Here is a 17,955-nt window from a genome sequence, read left to right as displayed (position 1 = left end):
AGCTCCCTGACCTTTTTCCTGTTTACTTTCCCAGTGACGGGCAGGCAGGTGCTTTCTGTGTCTCACCAGCACAGGATACGAGCAATTGTAACGAGCAATAGTAACAACACACCAGCATCTCACACCACTTCAAAGTCCCTCCCATGTGCCAGGCACCATCCTCAGCCCTTCAGTCCCCTACAGTGAGCCTATGAGGAACCATTATTCCCTTCACTTTACAAAGGAGAAAATAAAGGCACAAGGAGGGTCAGTCACCATGTACCAGTCCCTGTGTGGACTTGTGAGATAAGCCTGGGCGTGGCACTGTGGGGGGTTGGGTGGGAGACTCACAGGGTATTATACCCTTAATTTGACTAAGTAGAGTTATTCAAATTATATTCAAATTACTCAAATGGGCTCCTGCGTACCAGTCCCCACGCCAACACAAAAGCACGGACACACACTGAGCACGGGGCCTTTGGGAGAGCCAGGAGAGCGGGAGTGGGAAGGAAGTTAAAAGGAATAAGTGTATATGAAAGCAAGGCCAAGGAATATGGCTAACTCCACTCATACCTGAGGTTTCCCCACTGACCCCAACCTGCCCCAGCCTGCAGCTCTCTCTCTGCCTCCCATCCTGGCCAGCAGGTGCGCTCGCTCCTGCCCACCCCCACGTCCTTTGCCAGTGTCCTCGCAGGACACTGACCCCTGGCCTCCTGTCATTGTACTTTGGATGCTCATCTCCAGGCCAGGGAATGTCTTAGTCACCTGAGAATCTCTGCAGACCAAGACCACAACTGTACACAATAGGCACTCAAAATGGCACTGGCTGGCTGAATGGAAAATGGGTGAATGGATGACTCGAGACATATGTTGTGTTTATTGAAGTAGAAAGTGTGGAGCAGCCCCTTTCACACACGTGTGCGCACACACACACACTAGTGTAAACAGGAGAATTATTAGGGAGTTAAATGTGATATTTTTAGAAAGACAAGAGGATTTTGGAATCAGACAGATAAAATCCAGGCTCTGGTGTGTGTTAGTTCTGCAAACTTTGGAAAGTATTTTAGCTTTTTTTTGTGGGCAATTTTCCTGATCCCCAAACTGGAGACCATTATCTGTACTTCACAGGGTTATTGTAGGGATAAAGACACACAGCCGGGTGAAAGCACTGAGAATGCCTGGCTCCAGGGTACCCGGTAAACATCCCTCTTCCCTCTCTCCACAGCTTCCATTCCAGCCTCAGAGGAGGGTGGCGCTGGGGGTCTCCTTTCGTCTGTCCGCAGACACACAGATGCACATCGCACCATCACACCCGCACACGCGGCTCACACATGCTCTTCCCGAGAAGCCCACTAACGCCTGCCCCTTTTCCTGCTCTGTCCACAGCCCGGCACATCTTTCAGCTGAGAGCTCACATGTACCAAGCCCGGGGCCTCATCGCAGCTGACAGCAATGGACTTTCAGACCCCTTTGCCAAAGTCACGTTCCTTTCCCACTGCCAGACCACAAAGGTAATCAGAGACCAGCCTATTTTCTTCCCGCAGCCTGCAAGTGACCTGAGTCACAGCCCAGGAGAGAAAAAACAGGGCATGCTGCCAATACCTGCATCTCTGGGTGAGCAGTTGTTTCAGACTGCAAAGCAAATGTGTGCCAAGGACTGACCTGGGGAAGGCCTTGCATTCCACTGAATCTACTGTCCTAAGGCAAAGGGAGGCAAGTCCATGAGGAGAAGGAAAGTAGGGAGGAAAAGAGGACCGGGGAAGAGGAACAGAAAGTGGCACACCTAGGGCACCTGGTGAAGTGCCAGGCACAAGGCCAAGTGTAGTGGGGAAGGAGCAAACAAGGAAACGGCATGGACAACCTGCATGAGGTTTATGATCCAATCACGATTAAAGAGTCTTGGTGGGGAGGAAATTTTCCAGTTTCATGGTCTGGAAGCCCTAGACTTTGCACTTAGCAGCTGGGGAGCTTTGCACACTTGTAACTCGTCTGTCTTTCAAAATCCCCCTCCTCTCCACAATACTATTCATAATAGATGTTGTGAGTATTAAAGGCAATGGGTAGTCTTAGTCCATTTAGTGTTGCTTATAACAGGATATCTGAAACTGGGTAATTTGTAAAGAAAAGGGATTATTTCTTGTAGTCATGGAGCCTGGGAAGTCCAGGGTTGAGGGGCCACATCTGCTGAGGGCCTTCTTGCTGGTGGGGACTCTGCAGAGTCCCGAGGTGGTGCAGGACATCACTTGGTAAGGTTGGGCATGCTCAACTGTTAGTTTAGGTCTTCCTTTTTAAAAAAAAATTTAAGAAAGTCTTTATCAATAGTTCAGGTTTTTCTCATCTTATAAAGCCTGGTCCCACTCCCATGATAATCCATTAACCCATTAATCCTTGAATGGATTTATCCATTTGTGAGAGCAGGGCCCTCATGATCCAATGACTCTTAAAGCCCCCACCTCGCAATACTGCCACACTGGGGATTAAATTTCAACATGAATTTTGGAGGGGACAAATATTCAAGCCACAGAATTGATCTATGTCTGTTTCCTCTGTACTTTCTCCCTTTCCTCTGCACTGAGTGCTGAAATGTGCAAAGGGTTCCTAATCAGCAAGAGCTCAATAAGGTGCTTTACTCAAAAGATCATGTTCTCTAGGGATTTGCTCTGCTCACTGATTTGCAATTTGGAGGGAGAGGAGCTCGGTAAAGGCTTGCCTTCTCAGGGGGTTAAGATACCCTTGAGTGAAAAACACGAAGCACCCTGAGGTTACTTTCTAGCTCATCTTCTCTCTGGCTGCATGTCTTTGGGCAAAGAGTGGAATTCACTAAACCTCAGTTGTGTTGTTTTAAAATAGGGCTGTCATGAAGAAGAAAAAAGTTAAGTGCATAACATGATTGATACCTGCTGGCCATTATATTGGCTGATGTTGAGAGGGCTAACATTTTTCTCCAAGGCACAGCCCGTGACCTGGATGATCGATTAGACTGTGTTTTGATTTATGACTCGCAGACTAAGAGCATGAACCAGCCTCCCATTCATTTAACCAGCACCTGTCCAGGGCTGGCTCTGTGACAGGTAGCTGCGAGGGACCAGGCTCTGCTTCTGCACAGTGTGCAATCCAGGTGTGATGCAGTCCTCCAGACAGGTGCCGCGACACTGTGATAAGCTCTGTACGGACTCCTACAAGATCTAAGTGGAAGGAGGGTTAGTTCTGCCTGGGAGGGGAGTTGCGAGAAACCTCAGAGGGAAAGTGACTTCATCCTCATTCAGTAACTGAGCATGAAAACAGGCAGACACCAGACTATTTTCTGTTTCCTATTAATATGTTTCGAGAGGTAGTGTATGATGCAGTGATTATAAGTAGAGACTCTGGGGCTGCATTGCCTGAGGCTAAATCCAAGCTCTTCTATTTATCAGCAAACCCCTCTTTGTGTCTTGGTTTCTTTGTCTGTGAAATAGGGATGATAGCATTGTAGATTCTTCCCAGAGAATAAAATGTGCAGGACAGTGCCTCGCTTAAAACGGCTTCTACATAACTGCTTGTTATTGTTGCTATTGAGGCTTCCTACCAAAAGCAAGGGAATTCTCAAAGGGCGGGCCTCTGGAGCCTTCCTCCACAAGCTATGATGACTGTGGAATCCAGGCCTTCAGAGGTGACCTCAGGCCCAGAGTGGAGAGGGGCTTAGTGAGCTCCCTGGGCTGCTGTGTAATTATCATTCGATTTTCTGTCGCCATACAGTATCTTCATTTGATTTAGATCCATATCTCAAAGGACCAGATGGCTTTTGTTTATCAAATAATCATGTGAAAGGGAAAATAAGGTTCTGGTAAGCCCTGGACTTTGCCTCCATAATTTTGAACCAAGTACCTAATTTTTGTCAATAATAATAGCATTCATTTATTAAAAGCTCCTCATGTGCCAGGCACGATGCTGAGCATTTTATGTACACTGTTTGCTGCATCTCACTGCAGCGCAGGGGTGTTATTAGAGCCCATATTCTGCAGAGGAGGAAGGTAAGGCTCAGAGACGATATAGCTAAAAGATGGTAGAGCCAAGATGGAAACCTGGATTTGTCCAATTCCAAAGGCACTTTGCTTAACCACTCTGCTTCCATTCTGGTAAGAAGGGGTCCCGGTTTCCCTCTCCTGCTTCAGTGCTGTGCTGCCGAGAGGTACCGATCTGCAGGTGACGTGTCCCCTCATGCACTCTTCATGATGGGGAAAATTAAGCCTACGCCCCTGCAGTCATAGCTAAGCACCACTGTTTACCTCGTGGTTCTCATCTGAACGGACCACACGGTGCTCAGGGAGAAGAAGCCTCTGAAGCCTGGCCCTGCAGATCAATCCTGTATAAAGTGACTTAATGGAACAAAATATATCAAAGATGCCAATCCAGTCATTACAGATGTCACTGAGGACATGGGACTTACAAACCTTGTGACTGAAGGATGAAGGGAAAGAGAGGGAGCTCCCACAGACAAAGGCTCTGTGGATAAAAGAGGAAGAAAGACTAAGTGGCTGAGCAGGAGTGGTAGAGGAGAAAGGGAGGGGATCTTAGCAGGTGCAGCCTGGGCCCTGAGGTTTCAAACCACCAGGCTTAGTCCTGAGGACATCAAGATGCCTTGATAGATGTGATTACCCCAGTGCAGGGTAAGGCACGTGGCAGGCATTCAGTAGATGTTCACTCATTTATAAAAGAGTGTAGGCAGGGATGGAGTGGTGTGGGTAACAAGCATTTATTGAGCACCTACTGAGTGCCGGGCACTTAATATTTTCAGACAATGGTCATAACTCCACAAGGTAGGTGCTAACCCCATTTAAATAAGGAGCACTAAGGATTGAAGAGGTTAAATCACCTGCTCAAGTTGGACATGGGGTAGGTAATGAAACTAGGATCTCATTCCAGGGTCATCTGATTCTAAAGCTCTACTTTGTCCATGATAGCTGACTCCCTCATTAAAGTGTCAGCTAAGTGCTACCATAACATCCCAAATAATATCTCTTAACCCAGTTATGATGCATAACTCTTTAAGGGAATCCTTAGGAAATTAGGCTAATCATAGGCACCTTGGCAGAGAAGTGGGCAAATGTACCCCTCGAAGGTGGTCATATGGTCCTTTTACTCATGGGAGCAACTCTGAGGACAGATCAATACACACTAATTCATTCATGCAAATAGCTCTTGAGCACCTGCTATGTGCATAATGTTGCCTTAGTGCTTAATACTGTGCCTACCACATTGTAGGTTCTGAATAAATATATGATGAATAAATGAATGAATGAATGCTGCCTATGAATCTTATCAAGAAGCAGTTACAGTCCAGTGCCAAGAAGACATCGCTGTATTTCTGTAGGAAAGATGCGGTCATAAATTGCTTTGGTATCACTGTCAGGTGCATGCTGCAAAATAGATCACATTTCCATTTTTGAAAACAACATAACACATTGTTCTTTGTGATGTCAGTCACTGACACAGGGTATCTTTGCACTGCAAGTCCGTAACTCCTGTTTATTGGTTGGTTGAAGCCATTGATTTCCTGTTGGAAAAGTTGGACTTTCTCTGAAATATTATGTTTAAAACCTCCTTGTTTTATGCCTTGTGTCTGAGGCATAAAATACTCTAAAAGCAAAAAGCAAGAAGAGAAGGAAATTGTGAAAATGCGCAATATTTTTATAACCCACATAAAGAAGAGCAATAAAAATACTCTTTCGTGACCACAGTGCAAATGACTTAATGCCGTGCCTAGAGATGCTTCGATATAAAACTCTGAGATGACAGGTTTATGTGGACTTTGGAGTCCAGGCCAGGCCTGTCTCCCATCCCTCCTGGATTGTATAGTGACAGAGAAAGGTGCAGTTCAGAGGTGCCATGGAAATGTCCCCAGGACCCAACAGCTGCTGTGATACATTTACCTGTGAAATCACTCATTTGCCTGCAAGAGAGAAATGTGGTTTTGGACTCTGTCCAGGACGGGCCTCCCATAGTAATGAGGCAGCTTCTGCCAAGGTGCAGAGTGCACCAGTCCTAAGATCTTTCGCTCTGTGAAACTGGCATGTTTTCAAATATTTGATTAAACAGAGAATAGGATGCAAGTCCACATATGCCCTCGCTTCTGAAGGCACCACTTGAATGGCCTGGCAGGGGGCTGTGAGCCACTTCTAGGTGAGACACTCGTGGTTCTAGACCAATTATGTAGGTTATTGTTTTCTTTGTGCTTTGATCTCTCCATCTGTATAATGGGTGCAGACAACTATCAATGCTACGATTTGCTGCCATAGCAAACCCCGTGGATGGAAGATGTCATGCAAAACATTGTTGAGAGTTGTTTTGAAGATCATGGTCTATTTAATACAGTCAGTAAATATCCACACAACAGTAAAATTTCAAATAAGGAATATTAGATTTTATACCCAACTTTAGAGTATTTGAAGACAAAATTGTATTTGCTCTTAAATAATAATTTAATCTCCCCCATCCTCAGCTTTCCCTTGAATAAAATGGAAACAATATTAGCATCTACGTGGTGAGAGTGGGTGAGGTTAGCAGCCTGGGCTTTGCTGTCAGATGATCCAGCTCAAATCTTCGTTCTGCCACTTACTGGCTGTGGACAAGGGAGCCTCAAGTTTCCTGGTCTGCAAAATGTGTATAAATAACTGAACCCACCTCCCAGAATTACTGTGAGATTTGAATGAGACAGGGCATGTAAAATACAGTAGCCAGCACACCATGAGTGCTCAAGAGATGGCAGCTAGTATAAGCATTGACACTGCTATGAGGACTAAGTTGCAATTATATATGCAGAGAGGGTGTTAAACATTGAAACTTATTAAGAAAGCAAGTTCCTCCAGGGCAGGGAAACTTTGTATCCCCTAGCATTTGGTACATGGTGGCTGCAAGTTTACCTGGTCACTGGGACGATGACAGAATGAGCAACCATGGCGATGGTGTGTTCTCTTTGCTCTGCATGTGTGTCTGTGGAATGGACCTCAGAGCCCCTGCAACCCAATCGTACGACCTTTTGCTTTTCTTTTGTCCTTCCAGGTCATTTCCCAGACCCTGTCCCCAACCTGGAACCAGATGCTGCTGTTCAATGACGTGGTGCTGCACGGAGACGAGAAGGAGCTGGCAGAGTCCCCGCCCTTAGTGGTGGTGGAGCTGTACGACAGCGATGCAGTGGTGAGTGTCCCCTGGGCCAATGCTGGCTGCACCTCGTAAAAAGTGCCACATCGAACTAGCTCACTTTATTTCAAAGTAAATGAAGTCCTGACACTGTGAGTGGTCAGGACTCTAGATGTACCTAGAGGCAAACCTGACCTCCCAAGACAATTCACAGAAGCAAAAAAGAAAATAAAAACAACAAACAAACAAACCAAACCCAAAAAACTGGTGATCATTTGTTTTATTAAAGATTTTTTTTTTTACTGATTCCCCTTTAGATTGCAGTTAAAAATTGGATCTGCAAAATCAGTTGACACACTTCTTCAGGAATATGATACTTGTATAAAGCAACCTGCAGCTGTACCTGGCCCCCAGCTAGTTCCACGTCCTATTGCCGTTTAATAAGAATGTCCGTGCCTTTTGAAAACAGGAGGTTTTTACTGATCTTGCCCAGCTGGAAGGAAGTGGATGAATATGGTCACTGACTCAGCCTTTGTAGCTAGGTCTCTGGTTTTTCCTAGTGGTTGCTTCTAAGCCCTGCACAACGCATTCATCTCTATCCTGTTATGACGTTCATGTCATAAACCAAACCTCTTTCTCTCCAAGGATGTTTGTGTTCTACAGCCTTGGATAGATTGAAATGCTTACTGAAAGATCTTTTTTTAACTTACTGAGACAAATATTCTTTTCCCTGTTTTAAAATTAAGAAGTCTAAAATGAAAGGCAAAGATGTATTTATTTTATTTGCTGTTTCTACCTCCTCTGGAGATTGTAGAGCACAAAATATTAAGTATAACAGTTGTTCCAGAAAGCCTTCCTAAAGCTTCCACCTGCTCGGAGCACTCCTGACAGCCCTGCCTCGGGCCAAGGTCTGGAGGAAATAGGATGTGAGAATCACAGAAGCTGAGCAGGGACCTTGGAGAGCATGAAGCCCCCTCTTGGTTCATAGAAAGGTCGAATGCCTTCTTTAAGGTCACAGCTGGTTGGAGGCAGAGCGGGAGACCTGAACTCAGTCTCTCGTCCCCACTCTTGCCTGCACACGTGGTGGAGGCTAGCGTGGCCATGCCCCCCATACGCACATATTCTGGTTCTCATGTCACTCTCATGTCACTTTGGGCCCTATTCCCCCATCTGTCAACTGGGGCTAGATGTACATATTTATGGAAGTTGGTTTCTACTATTCAGCATGTGGTATAGACTTTCTGCAGGGAAGGCCACAAAATTAACTACCTTTTCAATTTTGTTCCTAACAACATACTTCCCATCTTAAGCGTTTACTCTCCATTTGAAAGGCAGTGGTAGGAGCCAACCGGCTGGGCTGGTTGTACTTCCCTTCGCTGCCTGGTTGCTGTCCATGTCCCTTCTAGATCTCCATTCAGCCATGGCCTTTCCTGACCCGAGCCTAAGCCAAGCCCTTTGCAGAGAAATCAAGCTTACACTCTGACACTTTCCTTTCTGTCTTGTGAGAGAGAAAGAAAAATATAAAAGTTTTCGCTTCCCTCCTGGAGAAAGACATGCAAAAATTGTGTTCACAGTTGTGGGCTGCAGCTAAATGGGACCCTAGATGTGGTGATGATCAGATTATCTGAATCGGACTCTTTCGGACCTGTGTTTTGGTCTCGTTTCCTGGTGGCTTGTGTCCTCGTAAGAATCAGCTGGCTCTGTAAGAAATTAATTTATGTTTGAAAAATCGGTTGCTTGGATTTATGTTTACTCTTTTATTCCCAGGGCTGAGTTGAAGTAACCATCCCCAGCTGCGATGATGAACAAATAGCTGTTAGGCAGATCACTCATTTTCTACCTAGCTGTCTAACTCTGCTCATATCTGGAACAGGTCTATCTCTGACAGCGGACACCAGCAGACGGCTTTGTTTGCTTTTAAGTGTGGCTGAACTAAGACCCCATTTGCACCTCAACCATGCTTCCTTCTACAGCTGGGGATGCGAGCACTGGTTCACGAGTCCAAAGGCAATGGTGCAGTATGGCTGCTAAAACCCAGCCCCAGCTGAAAGAGAACGTGGGGACTGTCCTTGGACTGTGGAGGTCATTTATCCAGCAGCTTTCACTCAGCAAGCATGCACTGAGGACTCGCCCTGTGCCAGGGGACACGGCAGTGAATAAAGCAGGCAATTTTGCACAGAAGGAGCTTACATTCCAGCAAACCTTGAGATAAATAAATAGCACAACAAAGTGATAGCTCCAGCCCGCGTGGCTCCTGGGAGCAGGCCTAGGGAAAGAGGAAGGAGGTAACATCAGATAGTTGTTACAGAAACTGGAGGCCCGTATACATACCTATGAGGATATTTGAGTGTCCTCTTTTAGGATAATAAGGCAGAACTGCCCCATCACTTAAACATAATGATCTTCCTCATCACCGCCATCATCATCATTATCATCTTACTATGTATTATGCACTAGCTGCATGCTAGTCAAGGAATATAAGACATTACATCACTCCTCATAAGCCTATAAACAAGTACTATTTTTTACTTTTTTTTTCTAGGTATTAGGCTCAAAAAATTTGAGTAACTGGCCCAAGGGCATAGAGCTAGAAAGTGACAGATTTGAGATTTCACACTCAGGTTTGCCTGGCTCCAAAGCTCACACTCCCAACCACAAGGGTCCCCTGCCCTGGAGATCCTTTGGAATGTTGGCTGCCACCTTATTTTTCCTTTTCCTTTTCCGGTCTACCCTAGACAATTATTTTAACCTTATCCCACTGGGCTCAATATGTGGGGAGAGATATACTTCTGAAGATGACCTTGGAGTTGTCACTGGGAGCCCAAGGGGACTACACTGCTCCCCAAGCCTGTGGAAATGGGTACAAGGAGCTGGGAGGAAGAAGAGCATGAGACAGTGGGGCAAGAGGGAGATGCAGATGCTGATGGTTTTGTGAAGATTGTTTGCAAAATTGCTCTGATGCAAGTCAGAACCAGGTAGGTAACAATCAGGGGAAAACATTTATTTCCTTTCTGCCTTAGGGGAAGCCAGAATACTTGGGTGCCACGGTGGCTGCTCCTATGGTGAAGTTAGCTGACCAGGACTATGAGCCACCCAGCCTGTGCTATCACCCTGTCTTTTGTGGGAACCTCTCTGGAGGGGACCTCCTCGCCACATTTGAACTGCTGCAGGTAAGCGGCCCAGAGGTGGCACCTGTACTAGATGTCTGTCTGGTCTGCCAGGCCCCACTAGAAGTGCCACTTCAGTGAGCTGTCCCTGGTCCATCCCTCTGCTATCTCACGTCTGGATGTGTCTCCTTCTGGGGATTGGAGAGGTGCCATGTAAGAACTCAGGTGACTTGGGCTAGTCCCAGATCTTTGAGTTTTTAAGTGAGAATCCCAGGATGAAAGATTCTTGTGGGTTTGGCCAATAGTGCTAGAGCAGCCCTAGGTGCAAGTCCTTGAGCTCCAGGCAGACCAGGAAAGTTTTGAAATGGAAGAGGAGGGAAGCAAACATTTTCTGGGCTCTCACTGCATGCCCAGTGCTGTGTTTGCTGCCTTGCATATCTTTCATGCCTCGAGACCTCCCTCAATCCTGCTGAGGGAGGTATTACGATTCCCATTCTACAAACAGCAAACTGAGGATTAATGTGGTTGGCTGACACACCTCATCTCACACCTGATTAGTGGTTGAGCTGAGAGTTGAATTTAGACCTTTAAAGCCTTTTGCTCCTTACACTGTATCACAGTGCCCCAAAGACAAAGAGCTCTTAGTCCTTCCCACTAAGACCTTGGGGGAATTTGTGAACTTGTGTCTGGAAAGACTTTTTCAGAAAGCAGAGGCAGGACAGTGGGAAGGGAAGCTGAGACCCTGAAGTCCGGCTGTCCATAGAGGACCAAAGAGGACGTAGGAAGGACTTGGAAGATAAGTGAGCAGCTGGGCGTGTACCAGAAAGACTTTTGTCCCTGACCTTCCCTGAGGCATAAGCAGGGCAGGTGGTACTTTACCTTCTGGTCACACCAATCCCTCTGTCTAATCTGTTGTGGCTGCTATGATAGAATTTCATAGACTGGGTGACTTAAACAACAAACTGTTATTTCTTACAGTTCTGGAGGCTGGGAAGTCCAAGAGCAAGGTGCTGGCAGATCCAGTGTGTCGGGTATCCTCATGTGGCTGAGAGAAAGAAGTTCTCTCTCTTGTGCCTCTTCTTATGAGGGCACTGATACCACGCATGAGGATTCAGACCTCATGACCCAATCACCCTCCTGTGAGACAGGCCCCACCTTCAAATACCATCGCAGTGGGGTTAGGATTTCAACACATGAATTTGGGGGGGGACACAAAACATTCAGTCCATAACACAATCTATAAGCAAGCCTGGTTTTCAGAAATCTTGATTTTAAAAAACAAATCAGAAAACAACAAATTAAGCCAAAACTTGCTTAGTGGAGAAACTAGAAGGCATGCATTCTTAACACGCAGAGTGAGTAAGAGGGAAGGTGCTAGAGCTTTATCCTGTGGCGGGGATCTCAGTTTTACCACCTGTTGGTGTACGATCTTGGATAAGCTACCTACTCAATGTTTCACCTGCAAAATAGGGACGATAGTCAATCTACGTAATATGCCTGGCATGGAATAAACTCCCAATAGATAGCTATTTATTGTTATCACAATGACAATGATGGTACCAGAGAATATTAAAGCAAGATGTCCAATCTGACCATCTATTTAGGTAAAAAGATTAGATTAAACTGGATAGAAAAGTAACGACTTGCTCAGTATGGCAGGTCAGAGCCTAGAACCCAGACAGACAGGCTCCCAGCAGAGCTAGGGAGGCCGGGGAGCACATTTTGGGGTGAGACACATTTGTATTCCAATCCAAACCCTGCCTGGGTCTATAGCCTGGGGGTTGCCTATAGCTACAGCAGTGAGTTCTTAAGCCCATCTTATCAAAGACTTTGATTGTGGTCTGGGTCTTGCTCTACTTAAGGGAGATCTTTTTAAGGGTGGAAAGGCTGCCTTGGAGAAAGACTGAGCTCTCTGTCAAGGGAACTGAGGCTGGGTGAGGTTTTGAGGTTTTGGGGGGATATAAGAGCAGGAATTCAAGCACTGGGTCCAGTTCCATAATGATTGAAGCCTAGGAGGGTAGGAAGGTAGGACAAGAACAATCTAGGTCTTACAAATTTTAAAATCAAATGAGATTCTAATAGAACCAGCTCTAGCCAAATAAATGTGTGTTGCACAGAAATATATTAATAGAGTATCAGAACTAAAATTAACCTCCAAAACCGCTGGTCCAGTCTTCTCTCAAGTGAAAGTCCTGGAGATTTTAGGCTGCCAATGAGTGTTTTAAGGTTGAAACCACCATTAAATAAGGGTGAATCAATATGAAGGGAGTTTTGGCCATCTTGATCCTTATAACTATGACTTTCTAGAAGAAAGTCACTTTTGATGTTCATCTGTTTATAATACCTCTCTCAAATTGCAACCTCCCTTTTTAAGAGAGAGCACAGGTTTTAGGCTGTGTCTCCTCAAAAAGATCAATGAGACCCACAAAACATTTTCCAAAGCCTGCTTCTTGGAACACCAAGAAGTCCCTCCAAATATAGTAAAGACAAAGTTAAGAAATGCTTCATATGGCATATTCCAGTAACATTGTTTTATTTCATTAATTTTCTTCCTAAAGCTAATTTTCACTTATGACAAATGGTCCTTATTTTATCTAGCGATACGAAGTTTCCTTTTTAAAAACAAAACTGTATCTAACAAAAAATGTTCACTGGCTAAAAGGACAGGAATGGCCTACTGGGAAAATCAGATCTAGTCCCCCAGTCCCATTTTGCATGTGAGAAAGCTGAAGTGCAAGGTTAACTGAATCGAATTCAGTCAACTCTCTTTTCACTGCCCGGAATGCCCTAATAAGGTCTCGTCTGGGCCCGAGACCCCTCATCTGTCAAGGAGGGGCAGGAGTGGTTGATCGTTAAGGCCGGCCAAGGGCTTGGCTGTCTGAGTTCTGCAGCCCCAGAATCGTCCAGCTGAGCGCTGGTGAGAGATCCCGCTGCTCCCTGACAGCTGAGCTAATAGAGTTAATAGAGGAAGCGTTGTCAGGGGTAAGCAGCCTAAGAGATACAATTCATTAGGGTTTCATTAGGATTTCTTCTCATTTGATCACTTGTTCAAAAAGTAATTAGATCACCAGCGTGACCGACTTAGCCTGTGGATCGCGTACATGCTGGGAAGACGGGGGCTGGAAAATGCCTTCTTTTGTCACCAGCTGTTCTGTTTTCATCTGTGGCTGGCGGCTCCAGCTCCTCCATCTCCATTACCAAATGCTTCCCTGTCTCAGAAGGATTGAGTACTTTGGTCCTTCTGTGCGTACCAGACGGAATGCATTCTTCCACTGTTTTCCTCTACCCAAGCTAGCTGCCCAGGTCTCCCCAGTCCTAACTCACGGCCCTGCTGTCCTCCCAGATGCCCTGGCTTGAAAACTCAGAGTCAGCCTTGATTCTGTGCACTGTGTCTGAATCCACAGCCGGCCTGCCCCACAGATTGCTTCTTGAACTGTTTCCATCCTCTCTGTTCCCATGGGTTCTTTGAGTTCTCATCCGAATGTCGCATTGGCCTCTTTGTTGGCTTACTGGCCTCATTTCCTGTTCTCATTCACTCCATCCTCCACATTCCTTCCAGGATACAAGTTGGTCATGCCACTTCACAGAAATCCACTTCTTACATCCGGGAACATTCCCCAAAGTCTGTTTTTCTGGAACATCAGTTCCTGCAAATGATGTGAAAAGAAAGTTTGAGAAATGGTTCATAATATATATCTCTTGGGGACTTGAAATGTCCATTACCATGATAAAGGCTCTGAGAAGTCCTGTAATAAAGTATTTTTTAAACTTCTTTTTAAAAACTCAGTATTCCCCAAATACGTTTGACCACAAAACTTTTTTTTTCATGATAACTATTAATATTTTATGAGGAGAAAATCTGGCTCATAGGATAATGTCAAATTTCTGCAGCCTGGCTTTTAAGCTATCCCAAAATTTGTTCTCAAACTACTGTTTCAGCCTCATATTTTAGTGTATTACTTTATACACACTATAGCCTCTTTATACCAGACTACTCTGAGTTCCCTGATCTCATACCACAAATTTACTTTTCTGCTTTTACTCATTCTGAAATGCCTCCCCACCCACCTGCCCCAGCCACTACCACCCCATTCACCTGTGAAAGTCATCATCAAAGTCCAGAACAAGATGTGTCTCTTTTAGGAAGCTTTCCCTGCCCTACCTCAATCGAAGTCAGTGTTCTCTCCTCTTCCATCCTACACTTTTTTCCTATTTAATTCAGGTTATGGTGCATTCAATTGTTTCCAGGCCGTCTCTTCCATTAGTTTGTCATTTTTTTGAAGGCAAGGGACTGCTTCACTCATTCATGCATACATTCAAACACGCATTGATTGTCTACTCTGTGCCAGGTACCTTCCTAAGGAATCTTCCTATGTGAACAAAACAAATAGCTCTCCCTGCCCTCATAGGATTTACACTACAGTGGAAGAGAGACAATAGACGTCACTATGTAAATCATAGCAACAATATGCAAATTCTATTGTATGTTGCAGTGTAGTGAGGACCAATGAGAAAAGCTGGAGCGGTGTGTGATGTGAAGTGGGCACATGTGTGTCGGGTACAGGGGCTCCCAGGGAAACCTCACTAAGAGCGTGGGATTTAAGTCAAGACCTGCAGTAGGAAAGGGGCTTGCAGATACCTGGGCAAAGAACCTTCCCTGCAGAAGGAACAGCAAATGTCAGACCCTGAAGCCTACGTCCGCCCGGCACACCTGAGAAGGCCAGCGTGGCTGGAGTGGAGTGACGATGGGGAGAGGGCAGACGATGAGGTTGGGGGAGAAGACCACATGCAGCCTTGTCCAGACTTTAGCTTTTACTCTGGGAGACATGGGAAGCCAAGGGCGGATTTGTGGATGCAGATTGAATGTGTTCTGAAGGGGCAAGAGGAGAAGCAGAATCTATGAATATGTTAGCTTGCACAACAAAACGGACTTGGCAGATATGATTAAATTATGGATTTTGAAATGAAGTGTTTATCCTGGATTATCAGGCGGGCCCAATATAATCGCAAAGTCCTTATAAGACAGAGACAGGTGATCTACTAGCCATGACGTTACAGAAGCCATTCACCCTGAAAGAGGCTATTGAGAGGGGTCAGGGAAGGAAAGCAGGTGATCTTTCCATTTTTTAAGAACTTCCAGCATAGACCCTGCTCAAACCCTGAAGACAGTCTCCTCAAGTCACCAACTTTATCATGGAGACCACGCTTACCTTGTCTGAGGCCAGCAAGGCAGCATGTTCACTGGGCTTGATGTCTAAATTCCTTCCCTGGCTTGTGCTCCCTGTTGCGATGTTATCTTGGTGAAGACATGCAGATCTGTTTCTGGCTTTGATACAATCTCACCATTTGACTTTAGGACTATTAAATTTCCTCTTGGATCTTCTTGCTTGCCTGGGTTGGCAATGGTTTTCTTTCAGCAACTTGAAGAAAATCATTTTATTGTTTGGGCTGCCCTTTCTCTGTTGAAGAGTTGGTTCTTATTCTTGCTCCTTAGAAAATGGTCTTTATTATTTTTTTTTCCTCTTCTGGTTGTTTTTTTTTTTTTATTCAGCATATTCTGGGGGTACAAATTTTAAGGTTTTAAATAATGCCTTTGCCCCCCTCTCCCCACAAGTCTGAGCTTCAAGTGTGACCATCCCCCAGACAGTGCACATCTCATTAATATATCTTTTTCTTAATCTTTGGGTTTTTTAAAAAATCACTTTTACTATGTTGTATTAAAGAGAAATTTTCTTTGTTTTTATCCTGTTGGGTTTTTAGAGATTTTGAAACTGTAGCTTGATATTCTTAACTAGTTTTGGAAATTTTTCAGCCATTATCTATTCAAATATTACTTCTGTTCCATTCTATTCCTCTTCTCTCCTCCTCTCCACACCTTACTTCTTTTCTCTTCTTCTCTGTGACACCAAATTAGACCTTTTAATTATAAATTCTATGCCTCTCATGTTCTTTTATGCATTTTCTGTCCTTCTGCCTCTCTGAGCTTTATTTTATCGATAATAATCGTTTATCTTCCAGCCATTTCCTCTGCCTGCATCTGAACCTCATCTTTTTCTTTTAACCCATTCTCTAAGTTCTTCTTTTTAGTAACTATATTTTCAGTGATAGAATTTCCTTTTATTCTTTTTTATTTTTAGTTTCATTTCTCAGCTAAAATTCTTAATCATGTCTTTTATTGAACAGAGACAAGAAAATTTATGTCTGATTGCTGCATTATTTGAATCCTCTGTGGGTCTGTTTCTTCAGTTATTGTTTCTCTTAATTTTTAATCACATTATCTTATGTCCATGCCTGTCATATTTTATTGCATGCTAGACATTGTGTATAACAATATATAGAATTGTTGAGCCGAGGCTGATGCTCTTTTCTTGCCAAAGGTTTCAAATTACTTCTGAGGTAGTTTGGGACCACTGGCCATCCTAGATCATCTAGATCCAATTAAAGATTAAGATTATTTGAAGCTGAGCTTTAAACTTTGCAAGGATCAGTAAATTTCCAGCTTATCTTTACTCCTAGGAAATTTCCTTTGTGCAGAAAATGGGCCAAGTACATTCCATGCTGTCTCAGCAATTTTTCACAGCAATTCTTGACAGCAATTCTATGAATTAGATATCATTATCTTCAGTTTACAAATGACAGAACTGAGTCTCAGAGACACAGGAACTTTTCTAAGTTCACACAGCTGGTAACTGTAGAGCCCAAGACTGGTCCCTAACCACGGCACTGAAGGTGAGACGTAATAGGAGTACAGGCGATGAGCTGAGGGAGACAGAGAAATGTGTCAGTGATGTTCAATGGACAGGACTAAAAATGCGTGACCTTAGTGTGAGTCCTCCTTCAATTTTGCACCCTCTGTGCCTCCTTTGTTCACCCTTGTCCTGACCCTAAAGCGGGACCTACTTTGAGGTCCTGACATTTTATCTCCACTGGGATTTTAGAGCAACCCATCCTGCTCGCCCCCAATTCTTACTATTTCGCCTTCATAACAATCCCTTATTTACCCCCTGGTCCCACGTGCTGAGTAACCGTATACGTGCGGCTTTATAGGCCCGCAGTCAACCCGTGTCACTGTGACAAACCTTAATCGTGGCTGGCAGCAAAGTTGTGCAATCTCCACCACGTTATAGGCTCCTTCTCGGGCTGTGTTGAACTCTTACGAGCATCTTTCAGGTACTTTAAGAGCAAAGCTTCTACAGGGCATTTCCCAGGCCGACACTTGAGCAGCCCCAGGAGAAGGAAACATATGATGCTTTTTAAAAAGCACATCCAGAGGGGCCTCTCCCACACCACCAGCACCGCTGTTGTGTGGCTTTATCTTTGAAGCCAGAGGAGCAATTACCTTTCCAATGAGGCGATGCTTGCAGGCGAAACTGCTCACCTCCTCACTGCCAGGCAGAACTGTGCATTCACCCTCACCATTTCCCCATTTATCTAGGCTGGTGCGTCCTGCAGCTTCCTTTATCTCCAGCCTGCTTTGCACTTGCAGTGTCTGCTGTCTTCTTCCTCTGAGCTTTCCTGTAATTAGCTTAACCACATCTGCCGTTGCCAACTAGAATATGTCTATAAAAAAGAAATGGTGTTATGTTTGCGCTTTGTGGATTTTGAGGAGCAATTAGGCTTTTTCTAGCATATGTAGCTAATATGTCAGTTAATAAACATTTGTCAAGAACTCACTATGTATGGAGCACCGCTTGAGGGATTGGGGGATGAAATGAAGTAAACAAAGAATTCCTCGTGGCCAGGTCCCTGTAAA

General features: G+C 44.8%; 1 protein-coding gene across 1 annotated transcript in view; it reads left to right on the top strand.

The window, feature by feature from the left end:
* FER1L6 (fer-1 like family member 6) overlaps positions 1-17,955 on the top strand; it is a 125,398-nt gene that overhangs the window by 59,807 nt on the left and 47,636 nt on the right. Inside the window, exons 20-22 of the mRNA XM_012743336.3 lie at positions 1,366-1,490; positions 7,018-7,152; positions 10,116-10,265. Of these exons, the coding sequence (XP_012598790.2) occupies positions 1,366-1,490; positions 7,018-7,152; positions 10,116-10,265 (410 nt within the window). The remainder of the gene's footprint in view (positions 1-1,365; positions 1,491-7,017; positions 7,153-10,115; positions 10,266-17,955) is intronic.

The sequence above is a fragment of the Microcebus murinus genome, chromosome 7, assembly GCF_040939455.1.
Source record: "Microcebus murinus isolate Inina chromosome 7, M.murinus_Inina_mat1.0, whole genome shotgun sequence".
NCBI classification, from domain to species: domain Eukaryota; kingdom Metazoa; phylum Chordata; class Mammalia; order Primates; family Cheirogaleidae; genus Microcebus; species Microcebus murinus.
The sequence above is the reverse complement of the archived record's forward strand: the minus strand, read 5'-3'. Positions and strand labels throughout refer to the sequence as shown.